Consider the following 17,621-nt stretch of genomic DNA (forward strand, 5'->3'; position numbering starts at 1 on the left):
GGCTGTGAGGAGTCTGCCGCCATCAGACTGGGCTGTCAGATTCTGCCACCATCACACTAGGCTGGCCCGAGCACGAGAGGGCGCAGGTGAGAGCGCTGACGTCACTGTCACCCTCAGGAGCCCACACAACAGCTGCGCCCACAGACTCTGGGCAGGAGAAGGCGCAGCACATCAGGCCCTGACCCCGGATGCTGAGGACCGGGGAAGGAGACAGCGGGGAACGCGGAGCGGGTGCTGTGTCCTGACTCCGCGGTCTCCCTGCACGGCGACCTTGCTGCCTTGCTCCACACCTGCGTGGACGCCCCTGGCCGGCCTGTGCCCAGGAGGACGGTTTCCTAACGCGCTGTCTGCAGACACCCACGGCCGAGTTCTGGGTGGGTGATGGCCACGTCCTTTATCCCTGATGGTTAACCTTGACTGCACAGTCATCACGGGGAAGATGTAGCCTTCGTCTGCCCGTCGTCACACTGAAGTCTCTCTTACAAAGGAGAAGGCGGATCATGGGTTTCCCGGCACCCTCCCTGGACTCCACGAGGTTGGGCCCTAGACTGAGCTCCACGGTGGCCGCCTGGCTCCGGTTGCCTTCGGGATACCCCACTGGGTGGGAGAACGTCTCCCTTGGGACAGCCCTCCTGAGTGGGCCCGAGCTTCCCGGCTGGCACACAGGACCCCCGGGCCACGAGGACCCACGTGGGAGGTGCCCCGGCCCCAGCCGTCCCTGAGGACAGAGGCCCCCACCTCCATGACACTCAGGCTGCAGACGCCCTGCTTCCTGCCAGCTCTGACTGCTGCTCGGGAATCCAAGGTCTGGCTTCTTCCCAGTGCTCGGGGCTCCTCCCTGGACGGGGGCCGCGGAGCTGCCCCCTCGCCCCCGCCCCGGGACTGGCCCTCGTGTCTCCTCCCCATCTGCGTCGACTCCCGGGGGATGTCACTCTGATCTGAACATGACCTGGCTTCTCCCGCTCCGGGGACCCCGAATCTCCACCTGCAGTGTCTCTGGGGGTGGGAGGACGGCTGGAGGCAGATGACCCCCGCCTCACTCGCTGTCCCACGTGGGCCCAGTTCCCCTTAGGCGGGGACCACAGCTCTTGCTCAGCCCCGGCTTCCTGTCGAGCTGCCTCGGCCCCACCCCACGCTCCGGGCACTTCCTTCCCACAGTGGGTCCTGGACGGCGACTCTATGCTGCCCCTGCTGCTGCTGCTGCCCCTGCTGTGGGGGGGTGAGTGGGCCGGGGGAGGGGGAGGCACAGGTGGGGCCGGGCAGTGGCTGAGCCTCTGTGTCCCCCTGCCCAGGGTCCCTGCAGGAGGATCCCGGGTACGAACTCAAGGTGCAGCGGTCGGTGACGGTGCAGGAGGGGCTGTGTGTCTCTGTGCCCTGCTCCTTCTCCTACCCCACGTCCTACTGGGGTTCCTCCAGCCAAGTCTACATCTTCTGGTTCCGGGAGGGGGACCACATCAAATACGATGCCCCTGTGGCCACAAACCATCCACAACGGCCAGTGAAGACGGAGGCCCAGGGCCGATTCCACGTCTCCAGCGACCTCTGGACCCCCAACTGTTCCCTGAGCATCAGAGACGCCAGGTGGGGGGACACAGGGTGGTACTTCTTCCGCGTGGAGACAGGACGTGATGTGAAATACAACTACGTTGAAACGAAGCTGTATTTGCATGTGACAGGTATGGCAGGGGATCCGGGTGAGGCCGGGGGCTTGGCCACCCTGTAGTAGGTCAGGGACAGGGTGGGCTGGGCTGCTGAGAAGGGATGTGGGGTCAGGACCCAGCCTGGGGCCCGAGGCCCGGGTTGCTCTCAGGGTCGCAATGGTCCCCACCCTGGGCCAAGCACCTGCCTCTCTGCCCAGCCCTGACCGAGAAGCCTCACGTCCATGTCCCGGTGCCCCTGGAGTCCGGCCGCCCCACGCAGCTGACCTGCAGCCTGCCGGGCTCCTGCCCCGGGGGGAGACCGCTCTCCTTCTCCTGGGCGGGGGAGGCCCTTGGCTCTCGGGACCCCGGGACGCTGCGCTCCCCACTGCTCACCTTCACGCCGAGGCCCCAGGACCATGGCACCAGCCTCACCTGTCGGGTGGACCTCCAAGGAGCTTGGGTGACCACGGAGAGAACCGTCCAGCTCAATGTCTCCTGTGAGTGCTGGGGCAGAGGGGACAGCTGGGCCCCCGAGGGCATTGGGAGTGGTGTGTGTGCATGTGTGTGTGTACATGTGTGAGTAATGCATGTGTGTGATGTGTGCTTGTTTGTGCGTGTGTGTGAGTGCGTATGTGTGTAGGGACAGAGATGACACTAGCTTGAGGAAGCTTGGGTGTCTCTGAGCCTGAGGAGTGCGGGTGTGGCGTGGTCAGCAGACCCCGGCCTTTCCTTGGGTGCCCCCCGGGTGCACGCCCCACCCACCCTCACCTCTGACAGGGCCCTCTCTCCCGGCAGATGCTGTGCAGAACCTCACCGTCAGGGCCTTCCTGGGAAACAGCACAGGTAGAGAAACCTCTGCTCTTGGGGATGCCAGTCTAGGGGTAGAGGTGGGGCGTCAGAGCTTGAATGGAAACAGAAGACAAAGGCCAGCATCCTGCAGCGCTGGCATCCTATATGGGCGCCGGGTTCTAGTCTCGGTTGCTCCTCTTCCACTCCAGTTCTTTGCTGTGCTCTGGGAGGGCAGTGGAGGATGGCCCAAGTGCTTGGGCCCTGCACCCCATGGGAGACCGGGAGGAAGCTCCCGGCTACAGATTGGTGCAGCTCCAGCCATGGCGGCCATTTGGGGGGTGAACCAACGGAAGGAAGACCTTTCTCTCTGTCTCTCTCACTGTCTATAACTCTACCTGTCAAATAAAAAAAAAGGAATCAGCACCCTTCACGTGTGTGCTCATGTACACACACACACACATGCACACATACACATACATGCACTTGCATTCAGGCACACATGTGCCCACATGCATGCACTCATGTGTACCCACATGCACATACATGTGCGCATATATACACATGTGGTTGTGTGTGTGCCATGTGCACTCGCATACCCACATGTGTATATGCATATGCATGTATGTATGCATACACATGCATGTATGCAAATACACATGAACAAATGCAAATACACATGTGCTCACATTTACATGCATATGGCCATGTGTATGCAGTGTGCACTTGCATACCCACACATGTATGTGCATATACATGCTTGCACATATGCATGCACACACGTGCGAACACGTGTGCACATATCTATGTACATGTGCACACATGCACTCATTTTCATGCACAGTGTATGGATATGCACACACAGACACATGCACATACACATCTATGCACACAGGTGCACAATATACTTACACACACATACACACATGCTCACACATCCATTCACAAAGACATGCACACACACGCATGCCCAAAGCCATGGGGAAATGCACACTGCCCATCCCCCACCCTCCCTGTCCAGTTCTAATCACAGGCACCAAGGCCAAATCCACTGCCAGCACACTTACGTTGGCTCAGGCTCTGGCTCTGATCCTGACACCAGATTTCACAGTCAGGAGACAATGAGCCCAGGCCCCGCAGAGGTCCTGGGTGAGCCGGCCAAGTGTGTGGGGGCGGCTGGACCTCAGGGACTCCCAAAGTGGTCCCTGCACCCCACTTTCCTCAGCTTTAGCTCAGTCTATGGGGCTGCATTTCTGAAGACCCCTGTAGCTTGCAAAGTCATCAGGGCTGCCTGTTCCCCTGCCCTGCAGCCCACGCCTGCCCTGCTGTTCCCCTGCCCTGCAGCCCATGCCTGCCCAGTGGGGTTGCTGGGCCTCTTCTGCACAGCTCCCTGAGGGTGTGAGGCTCGGCCTGTGGGCCAAGAGGGACCCCAGGGCATGGGCTTAGGGAGGGGAAGGGGTGCCAGCCGGATTCTGGGGAGGGGCGAAGATGGAGGCCGTCCGCCTCCCTGCACCGCCCTCCACGCCTTCTCTCCCCAAAGGCTCCCAGATCCTGAAGAGCAACTCAACCTTCTCCATCATGGAGGGTCTGGCGCTGCGACTGCTGTGCCAGGTGGACAGCAACTCCTGTGCAAATCTGAGCTGGTTCCAGGGGTCTCCAGCCGAGAATGCCATCCCCATCTCCACCAACAACAGCCTGGAGCTGCCGCAGGTGCAGCCGGAGCACGAGGGGCTGTTCACCTGCCTCGCCCAGAACCCGCTGGGCTCCCTGCAGGGTTCCGTCAATCTCTCTGTTTACTGTGAGTTTGGGGGCACCTGGGGCCAGAACCCCACGACATCAAGGACAGAAGGGGCCCCCTGCTGAGTCCTGTGCCTCCTCCCTCCCTCCTCACAGACCCCGCACAGCTGTTTGGCCCCTCCTGCTCCTGGGAGGCCAGGGGTCTGCGCTGCAGCTGCTCCTCCCGAGCCCGGCCCGCCCCCTCCCTGCACTGGCGGCTCGGGGAGCGGCTGCTGGCGGGGAACAGCAGTGGCAACAGCAGCCACACCTCCTTCACCGTCACCTCCAGCTCCGCCGGGCCCTGGGCCAACAGCTCCCTGAGCCTCCGCGGGGAGCTGGGCTCCGACCTCAGGCTCAGCTGCGAGGCCTGGAACGTCCACAGGACCCACAATGTCACCTTCCTGCTATTGCCAGGTCAGGGGCCCTGTTGGGGCCCTGAGTGGTGGGCGGTGGGAGATGGGGGGCTGGGGCTTGGCAGGACAGGGTCCCCCTGTCTCTGGGCTGAGCAGGAGCTAAAGCAGGCTCCATGAGGAGGAGGAGGGCAAGAGACATTCCTGGGCTCAAGGCAACTCAGCACCCTCTTTCCTGCAGGGAAAGCGGCCTGGGAGGGAGGAGTGGTTTCCACCGCCCTTGCGGGAGCTGGAGCCATAGCCCTGCTCGGTCTGTGTCTGTGCCTCCTCGTCTTGGGCATGTAAGTCTCCGTCTCGGCGAATAGTTGTAATCTAGGGTCTTTAATTCAAAGAGCACCTGTTCTGTGATTGACAGAGATGCAAGACAGGTGCTGATGGGGTACACAGGGGTCAGGGCGCACAGGGCCACAGAGTGACTGAGCCATGGTTCAGGGTGTGACACAAGCAGATCTCACGGGGCGGTGCTGGGACAGGGGATTCTGACTGGAGGTTTGGAGCATATAGGCGTGGCTGAGCTGCTGAGCGGCTGTCCCCCGGGCAGTGACTGACCGTCCACGCGGGCTTAGGGTCAGTGGCAGTCCAGGCGGTTGTCTGGGGCAGGGGTCTGGAGGGACTGCACCCAGGAAGCAGACTCAGAAAATCAGAACCTGTCAAGGGTGTGACAGAGTCCAGCCTATGTGCAGAGTGGACGCCAGGGTGATTTAGAGGACAAGCGTTCCCTGCAGAAGGCATGGGGTGGGGGTGTGGGAGGCAGGAGTGAGGCCACTGAATCCCAGACAGCAGAGCTGAGCCATCCCGCCTGAATGAGTCGCACTTTTGACGCGATGCAGCTGCACTCAGGAACTGTGCCCTTATCGCCACGAACCATTTCAGAACTTCCCCTGCTCCTGCCCCACCTCCACCCCAGATGAAAACGGAACTGAAGAAAGAAGGGAGGGAGGGAGAGAGGAGGAAATCCCACACCCCTGGGCTGTCGCCTCCCAACTTTCCCACAACCGGAATCTGTTCTCTCTCTCTATTCTGGGCACTTCCTGTGCGTGGAATTATAAATATGTGGTCCTCCTTGATTGGATTCTTTGCTTAGCGCTGCGTTTTCCAAGTCCATCCAAGCTGAAGCGTCCAGCAGTACTCCACTCCTTCCTATCCATTGTCCAGACGGCCCACGCTTTATTTGGCCCTTCTCGTGCCGATGGACATCCGGGCAGCTGCCACTCCTTTGCTGTTACGAGCAAGACTGTTAGAGATCCTATGGGAGCGAGTTTTTGTGTTAGGGGAGGTCTTCAGTAAAGGAAGTTTCGTCTCAGGCCACCTTGACCGAATCCCGGCTCATCTGGGATCACTCGGGCACTGGATACCTCGGCCGTCTTTCTCATGGTCTTCCCAGGGGCGGGGGGGAAGCCTGCTCCCGCATCCTGAGCCCTCCCTGCTACAGCCTGCCGGTTCTTCTCTTAGAGTGAAGATCTGTAGGAAGCCGGCCGCTGGGAGACCGGAGGGCGCGGAGGACGAAGATCCTGTCATGGGTTCCGTCACCTGGGTGAGTGACGTGGTGCCCGAGGGCCCTTGGTCGTGCCCACTGGCCGAGTCCATGCGGAGCTCCTCCGTGGTCGCCTGGGCAAACACGTGAGCATTGTCCTGTGGCTGACGGATCGTCACCTCCCAGCCAGTCTTCTCCCTAAGTAAGGCTAAGTGGCTCTCTGCTCCTCCTCGTCCGCCTGTTTCCTCTCTGCTGACCGCCAAGCCCAGCTGGCTTCCTGGACACAGGTTGCCTAACCATCTCCCCGGAGCTGTCGCTTCCCAGCCAACCTGGAGTTGCAGCGTTGTCCGTCCCACGGCTTCACCCCTGGTGATGGCCACCCCAGCCTGCTCCTGGCCCTGAACCCGCCCTGTAGTCTGGCCGCGCAGTCCTGTCTGCACACAGACTGAGCCTCTCACAGCTTTCAGCCTTTCCACGTACAATCCTTGCCCCATTTCCACCAGACTTCCTTGTCTAACGCTTGTAGCTCCGATCTCGGTACCTCCTACTCTTCTTCCCCTCCTGGTTCATGTCCGCGCCTCCCTCCTCCACGTGCCCCCAGCTGCACCTGCACCCCTGTTCTGAGAGTCTCAGCATGCGCCATAGCACTTACCTCCTCCTCATATTGTGACGTTCTTGAGAACAGGAGCCACTGTGTTTTCACTTACTCTATTCCTGCCCAGTATATCCCCTTCCTATTCCTTTTATAAAACCGAGTCCATATTGACCTAAATAGAAGTATTCAACATGGGGACCAGCGCCATGGCTCACTTGGCTAATCCTCCACCTGCGGCGCCAGCATTCCATGTGGGCGTCGGATTCTAGTCCCGGTTGCTCCTCTCCCAGTCCAGCTCTCTGCTGTGGCCTGGGAAGGCAGTAGAGGATGGCCCAAGTGCTTGGGCGCCTGCACCTGTGTGGGAGACCAGGCAAAAGCACCTGGCTCCTGGCTTTGGAACAGCACAGAGCTGGCCGTAGAGGCCATTTGGGGGGTGAACCAACGGAAGGAAGACCTTTCTCTCTCTCTCTCTCTTTCTCTCTCTCTCTCTCTCTCTCTCTCCCTATCTGTCAAATAAATTTAAAAAGAAGAAGTACTCAACATGTCTATTTCACAGCCAGGCTGTTACCACTAGAGCAAGCATTGTTCACTCATGCTTCCTTATTTCTTCTATTTCATTTATCTTGTGATAAACGCTGATGTCCTGAAACACTGATGATAACCTGTATCTACTATCTTGATCCTTGTTCAATCCCCAGTAACCATCGCTCTGAGTCTGGTCTTCCTAGTCTGAGACTTACAAAAGTTCAGGGGAAAAGTGAATTAAGAGATACGTTTACTGGGGTAGATATTGGGCACGGCAGTGAAGTTGCCTGTTGGGTTGCCCGCATTCCGTATCAGCACCTGGTCGGAGTCCTGGCTCTGTGTCTGACTCCAGCTTCCTGCTCACGCACACCATGGGAACTAGCAGGCGATGGCTCAAGTACTTGGGTCCCTGCCACCCACAGGGGAGACACAGACTGGTTCCTGGGCTCATGATTTCAGCTTGGCCCAGTCCCAGCATTTGTAGGCATTTACCTAGTGAGCCAGAGGATGGAAAGATCTCTATCTGTTTCTGTCTGTCTTTCAAATAAAATTTTTTAAAAATAGTAAAGGTACACTTATTTTGCAGCAAAAAAAAAAAGTTGAAATCCGTGCTTAGTTTTGTTCGTGTGTGTTTTTGAAGACCTGTTGCACGCCGGGTTGAGCCGTTCCTGAACCTGCACAGAGTATCTTGCTCCGCGTACTCTTCCTGAGCTCGCCTTGTTGACTCAACAGGGTATTGTGACGACTCACCCACAGTATTGCACAAAGGTGCAGCTCAGTCCTCTCCCCGGCTACTTGATAACTCGCTTTAGAGTTGTATCTGTTACCTGAGCTCCTGCTCCCAGGCATGAGGCGCCCCTCTGTCCTCAGGAACATTCTTATTCACATCTCATATTTACATGCAAGAGTGTTGGGTTGCAAGGTGTGTGTCCATCTTTACATCACAAGCTCTTCAAAAAGACCGCATCCACCGTCCACTTAACTCCCGCCTGCGCTTAGGAGACTTTGCTGATCTGCAGTCTCTCTGGTATTTGCTTTTCTGTTTTCTCAGGGTTTTTTTTTTTTTGTCATCTTACTATGGGATTTATTTGCATTTCCTATGTTACCAATGAGGATAAAAAACAATCTTTCTCCCTTTTCACTGTTGTATGCACACCTCTTCTACGAGATCTTGGTTATGTATCTCTAGAGCACATCTTCCTACCAAGTGCTTGATCTTTCTGAATTTGTTGCAGGGCTTTATGTATTTATACCATTTTTCTACTTATATCATAAGTCTCATTCCCCAGCAGGTGGCTTGTCCTCATGTTTCCTAAGGTGACCGATGATGAACGTAAGTTCTTAATTGTAATATAATCATATTCACCAATCTTGTCTTTGCTATTGAGGGCCCTTTGGGTCTCATTTAGGAAATTCTTTTCCATCCTGGCATTCAAGTATCATTTCTACTAAAAGCGCTGCATTTCCCTTTTCATATTTAAGAATCTGATGTATCTAGAGTTGATTTCCATGTGTGATATACAGGGTTGATCCATATGTCCCTCCAGCTTGTGATCAGCTCCTTCCTCCTCCATTGATCGGCCACAACATTTCTGCCAGATATCCATTCTATATACATGTAGGCCTCTTGCTGTGACCTTAACTATCCTTTTTTAAAAAATATTATTTATTTATTTGAAAGGTAGAGTTACAGAGAGGCAGGAGAGAGAGAGAGAGAGAGAGAGAGAGAGAGAGAGAGAGAGAGAGGTCTTCCATCCACTGGTTCACTACCCAATTGACTGCAATGGCTGGAGCTGTGCTGATCTGAAGCCAGGAGCCAGGAACTTCTTCCAGGTCTCCCACACAGGTGCAGGGGCCCAAGCACTTGGGTCATCTTCTACTGATTTCCCAGGCCACAGCAGAGGGCTGGATCAGAAGTGGAGCAGCCGAGACTCAAGCTGGCACCCATAAGGGATGCCGGCACTGCAGGTGGCGGCTTTACCTGCTACACCACTGCACCAGTCCCTTAACTTTATTCCAGTGGTCAATTTTTCCATCTCTGGATCAGAACTATCTAGTATCAACAGAATGTCAGGAATCATGGAAAGATGGAATGGACAGAAACTTATTTTGGTGCAAAATTTTTTGAAATATATGCATAGGTTTTTCACAATATGCGTTTCTTATGAACTTTTTAAAGATGCCTCATATAATCTCAAAAATGAGTCCCAGGGGCTAGTGATGTGAGGCAGCCCATTAAGCCACTGCCTGCAATACCGGCATCCCGTATGGGCGCCAGTTTGTGTCCCCACTGCTCCACTTCCAATCCAGCTCCACGCGGATTGCCTGGGAAATCAGCAAAAGGTGGTCCAAGTGGTTGGGCCCCTGCTACCCACATGGGAGACCCAGAAGAAGAGCCTGGCTCCTGTCTTAGGTCCGGCCCAGTCCTGGCTGTTGGAATGAGCCAGCAGATGGAAGATCTCTCTCTCTCTCTCTCTCTCTCTCTCTCTCTCTCTCCCTCCCTGTCTCTCTCTCTCTCTCTCTCTCATTCAAATAAAAAAATATTAAAAAATTAGTCCCTATGTCTAATAGAATAAGATCCTTCCTTGATCTCCTTCAGTAATGTCTTGGCTAGTATTTTTTGATCCACTTAAATGTTACAATCAGTTTGCCAGATTCCAAAAAACACTCCTGTTGGCGTTCTGATTGGAGTCACACTGAGCCCAGATCTCAGTTTAGGAAGAATTTGCCTATCCATGAGTTCAGGTCTTCTCATCTGCAGCAACAGATGTATCTCCCTTGTTTGTGCATCTTCACTGTTTCCAGGAAAGATGTGGGTTTGCCTAACACAGCTCTCACCGTCTCTTGCTGTGTTTCTTCCTGCACGCTGATAGGGCTGTCTTTTCTAGAAGTGTTTTTTCTGATGCTTACTGCTGAAATGCAGAATGAAACATCCATGTTTTCTTTCTGCAAGTAATAAATCCCCAAGTTGGTCTTGGTGTCATTTAAATCTTGCTGTTTTGATTGCCGGAGAAATCTTGGATTTTTTTTCATCTGCCTGCTGATGGCTGTTTTCAGAAACGGAGACGCCACCTGAAAACGTGGTGGTATCCTTACGTTTAACTTTCGCGGTGTGCGGATCCAAAGCAGCCGATGCAAACCTAAAGCTGTCTCCTTGGAGAACTGACTCATCTTCTGGGGCCTCAGGTTCTGAGAAGGAAACGCTTGGCCTCATGTACGCCCTGCAAGTAGAACCAAGCCGAGTTCAACCCATGACCGGCTTTCCCGGATGCTTGCTTTGAAGGGGAAGTGAGCACACAGCCGCATGTGGCAACAGGCGTCCGAAACCTCGAGCTGTGACTGCACCAAGCTGCTTTTCATTTCCCTACCGTTTGTCAACAGGACCTTCTCCGGTTCCCCTCCCACAGCGGTGGGGTTGAATCCCCCGCTGAGTTCCTCTCAAGTCTCCATTGGGATGGTGCATCCCTTCACAGGGACACTCGGCCTCCTCTGGGGTCAGCTGTCTGGGCGCTGGGAGTCACCTCCATTCTCTCACTGCATGCAGCAAGTGACCAGCCATTTTTAAGATTGATCTAAATCCTTCCAGCTTGGGAAGCCTCTTATTAGTTCAAATAATTTGTATATGACTTTAAAATATCAAACATTCATCCTGGGTATTATTTAAAAATCTGTTTTTTAAAGATTTATTTTTTTATCTGAAAGGCAGAGTTACACAGAGAGAGAGGAGAAGCAGACAGAGAGAGAGGTCTTCCATCCGCTGGTTCACTCCCCAGTTGGCCTCAATGGCCAGAGCTGCACCAGTCTGAAGCCAGGAGCCAGGAGCTTCTTCCAGGCCTCCCACACAGGTGCAGGGACCCAAGGACTTGGGCCATCTACTGCTTTTCCAGGCCACCACAGAGAGCTGGATCAGAAGTGGAGCAGCCAGGACTCGAACCCGTAACCGTATGGGATGCCGGCACTGCAGGTGGCGGCCTTACCCGCTACACCACAGCACCAACCCCTTTAAAAATCTTTTGATACCTCAGATTACATGATTATATCATCTGCAAAGTCCTAACAGCCCATTTCTTCCTGTATCTAAGCACTTCATTCTGATTTCTTCTCTTCATTTGCTGTCTCCAGTCAAATACAAGTGGTAAACCTGGACATCTTTCATTGCTCCTGATTTGAAAGGAAATGGCCAACAGTCTACCATTTAAATTTGTCTTTGTTAACTTTGATGAGGTCAAGGAAGTCCCTTTCTATCTCTAAACAACTTTGAGTTTTCTTTTTCTTTCTTTTTTTTTTTTTTTTTATTTTTTGACAGGCAGAGTGGACAGTGAGAGAGAGAGAGACAGAGAGAAAGGTCTTTCTTCCGCTGGTTCACCCCCCAGTGGCCGCTGCAACCTGTGCGCTGTGGCTGGCGCACCGCGCTGATCCGAAGGCAGGAGCCAGGTGCTTCTCCTGGTCTCCCATGGGGTGCAGGGCCCAAGCACTTGGGCCATCCTCCACTGTACTCCCTGGCCACAGCAGAGAGCTGGCCTGGAAGAGGGGCAACTGGGACAGAATCCGGCGCCCCGACTGGGACTAGAACCCGGTGTGCCGGCGCCGCAAGGCAGAGGATTAGCCCATTGAACCACGGCGCCAGCCTAACAACTTTGAGTTTTCATCACAAACTTCTTTGAACCTTTCAAATGCACCTGCTAACAGGATTTTCTCCCTCACTCCATGTATCAGCCAGCTTTGCATCACTATAAATTCCTGAGGCAGCTCAGTTTCTCAGAAGAGGTCTGCTCACGGTGTTGGAGGTTGAAAGACTGAGATTGGCTTGGCCTCTGGTAAAAGCAGCAGATGGTGGAGGGCGCACAGAGGAAGGATCTCACGTGAGCCAGGGGTGTTGGAGAGGGAGTGGACCCAAACTCCAGTTTTTATAATAATCCTTTTGTGAGAACCCAGCGGGTCCCATGGGAGCTAGCTGTGAGTCACACCCTCATGACCTGAGGACCTCCCACCAAGCCCCCTCCCCTAAAGTCCCACCCCTGTCCAGTGATGCCACCCAACAGGGCTTTGTGAGATGTTGAACGCTCTGTGAGCAACCGTGAAAGGTTTTGCAGAATCCCCCGGGGAGGAGCACGTGGCACGTGGCGCGTCTGTTGTAATTCTGTAGTAGCTTCAGTTTGGGGGCCTTTTGCTTAGCCCTTTGGCACCCCCAGGCGTGGCTTCAATGGACCCGCCATTTTCCTCTCTCCTCCTGTTCCCTCTGTTGAGGCATCAAGATGGCGTTGAGAAGTTGGGGGCTATTCCCCCAACTTCTACTACCTGGAGAGGAGTGCATACAATTGGACTAACATGGATCTTGAATGATTAGAAAATGTCGCTTGTAGAATCATTTGGGCACGGTGCTGTCTCCGGGGGCAGTTTCTTCGATTCCATCATTTTGTGTGTTCTTCAGTGAGCTTTGTGTTCTGGGACTCGTTCATTTTGTCTCATCCAAGGTTTGTAATCTTTTCAGAGAGTGCTATGGGCGGTGCTCTCTGGTGTTTACATGGTTTGTTGAGATGGCTTCTCCCTTCATATTCGTGACATTGGTCATTTGTGATCCCCCGCCCCAGGTAACTCGCTTGCCTATTTCAAAGAACCAACTGTTTGGATTGTTGGTTTTCTCTTTGTATCTTTGTTTTCTATATTTATATTCATTTTCTTGTGTTCTTTATTACTCTCTTTGTTTATTCTGATGTCTTTACTAATTTTAAGGTGGATACCTAGTTTATTAATCTATAGTTCTCCCTTGCTTATGAAGCAGTGATGGATAACTTTCTCACAAACATCACTTTTGCTCAATCCACAGATTTTGGTGTATGCTGTCTTTATATTTTTTGTTCTGGGTATTTTAAAAACCTATAATTTCTTCTTTCAATCAAACTATTTGGGATTAAAAAATCTAAGTGTTTACAAATGTTTAAACATATTTCCATGATTAGTTTATTGTAAGATGATTTTTTTTTTGGTCAGGATACTTGGTTTTTATGAGATCTGTTTTTTTTTTTAATTTGTTAAGTTTTTTAATTTGTTAAGTCTTGTGGCTTGTATGTATATATTTTTGTATCTATTTCTTGTGTGATTAAGAATAATGTGAATTTTTTATTTCTTAAATGCTGGATAAGATTACCAGGTCACTGCATTAATTTTAATGCTCAAATACTCATACTGATAGATCTTCCTGACTTACTGATATTTGAGAGACACGTGTTGAAATCTTACAATGTTAATATATTGGTCAATTTCACACGTGTTTCTTACATTTGATTTATAAATTAAAACCATATATTTTGGAAGAGTTTTTCTCCTCATCTGAATATCTTATCACATGTAGTGATCCTCTCTATACTCATTATTTTTAAAAAATATCTATCTATCATCTATCTATCTATCTATCTATCTGAAAGGCAGCGTTACAGAAAGACAGCGAGTTAGAGAGAGAGAGAGAATTTTGCAGCTACTGGTTCATTCCTCAAATGGTCGTCATGGCCAGGGCTGAGCCAGGCTGAAGTCAGGGGCCTGGAGCTCCATCCTGGTCTCCTATGTGGGTGGCAGGAACCCTGTACTTGGGTCATCTTCTGCTGCTTCCCCAGGTGTATTAACAGGAAGCTGGGTCAGAAGTGGAGCAGCCAGGACTATGGGATGCCGGCGTCATAGGAGGTAGCTTAACCCACTGCACCACAACATACCCTACATTTGGTATTTTTTCTTGGAAGTCTAGTTCCAAACAGCTGCATCAACTTGTCGTTGGTTGGTCGGTTGTCTGATGCTTCTCCATGTTTTTTTCTCCCAAAATTTTATGTGTTTATGTTTAGTAGTAACTTCTGTAAAACGTGTATAACTAAGCTTTTAAAAACCCAATTTGACCTCATCTGTTGAGTTTATTCTATTGAAAATTTATCGTGAATATTGATTTATGCAAATTTCTTCTACTATTTTACCTTCTACTGTCACGTGGTTTCATGTTTTCAATATTTCACTTTTGTCCTTAGTTAAAAATTAATGTGTCTGGCCGGCGCCGCGGCTCACTAGGCTAATCCTCCGCCTAGCGGTGCCGGCACACCGGGTTCTAGTCCCGGTCGGGGCGCCGGATTCTGTCCCGGTTGCCCCTCTTCCAGGCTAGCCCTCTGCTGTGGCCCAGGAGTGCAGTGGAGGATGGCCCAGGTGCTTGGGCCCTGCACCCCATGGGAGACCAGGAGAAGCACCTGGCTCCTGGCTCCTGCCATCGGATCAGCGCGGTGCGCCGGCCGCGGCGGCCATTGGAGGGTGAACCAATGGCAAAGGAAGACCTTTCTCTCTGTCTCTCTCTCTTACTGTCCACTCTGCCTGTCAAAAAAAAAAATTAATGTGTCTGTATTACTCATAGCAGAAGGACTTGAGCGTGCTTTTATATTTCCTGGTCTCTCTCCACCCCCACCCCACCCCCCCGCAATGTTGATGCTTTGCTGCAGATCTGAGTTTTTATCCTGGATTGTTATAAACACACTTAACTTTTTTTTATATTCTTTGGTATTTAAAAAAAAATGCAGTACACATTTTATACCTTTATATCCCAGCCATACCACCAGATTTCCTTTCTGTTTGTTTTCTCATTTTATTTGAATTTTTCCATTTGGGTTTCTCTGTATCAAGGCTTCTGAAGTCTCACGTGTCTGAAAATGCGTCTGAGGCCCTCACATTTCGATTTCACCTGGCAGAGTGTGAACACTGGGACCTAATGTCCCATCAACCCCATGTGAGGTCGCTCTCAACAGAGCGGCCATGAACCCTAGCGCAGGCGCTGGAGCTCCAGGGGTTTGGTCAGGGGTGTACACAAGATCCTTCTTTATCCTGACGCATGGCCTGACGCTTAAGTGCCCATCCCGGGACCAAGAGTCCCTCTCGCAGGAATCTCACTCACACCAGCAGGCAACTCCGTGGCTGCCGTCTCACTGACGTCCATTGTGCTCACACCAAGAGCCATGGGAAAGGTCGGGTCGGTGTGGCAGTGAGATAAGGCAAGGACTCAACAGACACAGGAAACCCCAGGAGCAGCTTGTTGGTCACAGACCCCAGAGAAAAGAGGGCGCCTGCCCCTCAGGACCCACGTGTGTACCTTTGGGGGGCTGGGGACATCAGGACAGCACAAACAGCAGGTGTGGAACGTGAGGGCGATCTGGCTGCAACATCTGTCACCCCATTGATCGCCAGGGTTGATTTGGCTGATCTGGCTGGCTGGGCGGGTGTCCCCTTCCTCCCTCACTGCTCCATGTGTGTCCCTCCCGAAGCTGCACGCTTGGTTGAAGAGGACGACCTTCCCCGCTAGAGGAGGACCGGTCTTCGGTCAAGGGTATACGAGTAGCTGCGCTCCCCTGCTAGAACCTGAAAACTAGCTCTCAAATAGCAGGTGTGGGGAGAGTGGGACTTGTCAGTGTGGAGCAGGCAGGCATGAGTGCTGTGCAGCCACACTTGATTGACAGGTGGTTTCTGCATCGTCCATGCAGGGGTGTGAGGGTGTGCAGGCAGGTCAGGTAGGTTGTCCATAGCTGTCCCACGGGGACGTGGTCACCAGGAGGCGGTTGTACAAGGCAGAGATGTGGACTAACCATCTCCAGGGACAGGCAGGAGGGTGGCAAGGGTTTCCAAGCCCCACTTCCGGCTGCATAAAGCTCAATTCCTTTCCAAAACGGACGTCAAGGCGTCGTGAAGCTCCAAGAGGTCGCTGCACCACCCCTGCCTCGCTGTCCCTGCCTTGACTGTGTTCTCTCCCCTCCCCTCCCCCCAGGATTCCCGGCAGAAGGCCCCCAAGCCAGACGGCCCCCAAGAGCAAGACTCTCCCGCGGATGCCGCGCCTCTCCCACAGCAGCCACAGGAGCTCCACTACGCCTCCCTGAGCTTCCACGGAATGAAGCCACGAGAGCCTCAGGAACAGGAGGCCACCAGAGCCACGGAGTACTCGGAGATCAAGAAGAGCAAGTGAGGACCCGGCTGTGGCTCGGTGCTGCCCGGAGGCATCACGGCTTTGTGGGGGGAAGGACATGGCTGGGACTGACCATGGAAGCACAAAGAGCCCTTGTGACAGCGTCACGGGGTGCAAAGAAGACAGGCCATGGGGTTAGGGACACTTGGGTTCATATCCAAGAGCCAGCGCTATCTAAGAACGCATTGCTGTCAGCAATTCGCTTCCCTTCTCCGTGCCTTGGTTTCCCACTCTGTATGTCCCAGGTTGTGAGTCCTACCTCAAAGGTCGCTGTGAACATCGAAGGAGTGAGCGCATGAAAATCGGCCAACAGAGGCTGTGTCGCACAGCGTGTGCTCAGCGCTTCCTTGAACAGGAAGCTCCCAAGGTGACTGTGCACAGAGAACCTGGCGGCAACACGTAGGCGTGGCTCCCCTCCTCAGGACCACCGGGAAGGCTCTCAGGGAAGGACCAGCCCCCCATCTGGAACTCAGCTCCTCACGTGGCATCTCCTACCCTCTCCAGAGTCATCTCATCACCCAGCTTCTACCTCTCAATCCTTCTGCAGGTCCCCTCCCCCACAGCAGCCTCTCCCCCCATTCACGGGATTCTCTGGGCTCCTTCTAAGAGCCAAAGTTCCATTTAAGTCTCTCTGGCTTTACATAATACATCACAAGTACCTCCCCACCCCCTGGAAGGCACTTAGAGACCTTCATGGTCTCCCTGCCAACTATTCATCTGCCCTCTCCTCCGGACCCACCCTTCCACGCCTTTGCCGTTGGGACCCCTCCTCCTGAAAGGCAGAAGGCTCATGCCACCTCGTCCTTCAGACATGAGCTCCTGGGGCCAGCGCTGTGGCACAGAGGGTTAAAGCCCTGCCTGCAGTGCCAGCATCCCACCAGTTCAAGTCCCGGCTGCTCCACTTCTGATTCAGCTCCCAGCTAATGCACCTGGGAAAGCAGCAGGAGATGGCCCAAGTGCTTGGGCCCCTGCACCCAGGTGGGAGACCCAGAGGAAGCTCCTGGCCCCTGGCTTCGGATTGGCTCAGATCCGGCTGTTGTAGCCATTTGGGGAATGAATCAGTGGATGGAAAACCTCTCTCTTGTCTCTACCTCTCTGTAATGCTTTCAAATAAATTTTTTAAAAAATATGAGCTCACGAGTAGACTTGGGTTGAGAGGGTGGACTGAAGAAAGACCTTGTACTCTTCCTCCTCTAAAGTCAAATTAATTTTTTAAAAAAGTGCTAAACCTGAGACCGCCATTGTGATGTAGTGAGTTAAGCCACCGCCTGTGATGCTGGTATCCCATGTGTGCCAGTTTGGGTCCCAGCTGCTCCACTTCTGATCCATGTGCCTGGGAAAGCAGCAGGAGATGGCCCAAGTGCTTGAGCCCTGCCACCCACGTGGGAGACCCAGATGAAGCTCCTGGCTCCTGGCTTGGGCATGGCCCAGCCCTGCT

At 53.3% G+C, this 17,621-nt stretch overlaps 1 protein-coding gene across 1 annotated transcript; it reads left to right on the plus strand.

Annotated features, from left to right (window-relative positions):
* The first annotated feature begins 1,101 nt into the window (after nt 1–1,101).
* On the plus strand, nt 1,102–17,566 carry LOC100351300 (sialic acid-binding Ig-like lectin 5). The gene is made up of 9 exons (XM_002722346.5): nt 1,102–1,219; nt 1,293–1,676; nt 1,859–2,137; nt 2,436–2,483; nt 3,967–4,224; nt 4,320–4,616; nt 4,794–4,893; nt 6,065–6,146; nt 15,989–17,566. The coding sequence occupies exons 1-9, from the start codon at nt 1,180–1,182 to the stop codon at nt 16,181–16,183; spliced, it is 1,683 nt and encodes a 560-aa protein (XP_002722392.4). The 5' UTR covers nt 1,102–1,179; the 3' UTR covers nt 16,184–17,566.
* Nucleotides 17,567–17,621: the final 55 nt, after the last annotated feature.

The sequence above is a fragment of the Oryctolagus cuniculus genome, chromosome 18 (assembly GCF_964237555.1).
Source record: "Oryctolagus cuniculus chromosome 18, mOryCun1.1, whole genome shotgun sequence".
In the NCBI taxonomy this organism is placed as follows: Eukaryota; Metazoa; Chordata; class Mammalia; order Lagomorpha; family Leporidae; genus Oryctolagus; species Oryctolagus cuniculus.

Coding starts and splice junctions, on each gene's coding strand:
- LOC100351300 (XM_002722346.5), top strand. CDS start 1,180: ATGCTGCCCCTGCTGCTGCTGCTGCCCCTGCTGTGGGGGG. Junction 1,677..1,858: donor GCTGTATTTGCATGTGACAG/GTATGGCAGGGG, acceptor CTCTCTGCCCAG/CCCTGACCGAGAAGCCTCAC. Junction 2,484..3,966: donor CTTCCTGGGAAACAGCACAG/GTAGAGAAACCT, acceptor CTCTCCCCAAAG/GCTCCCAGATCCTGAAGAGC.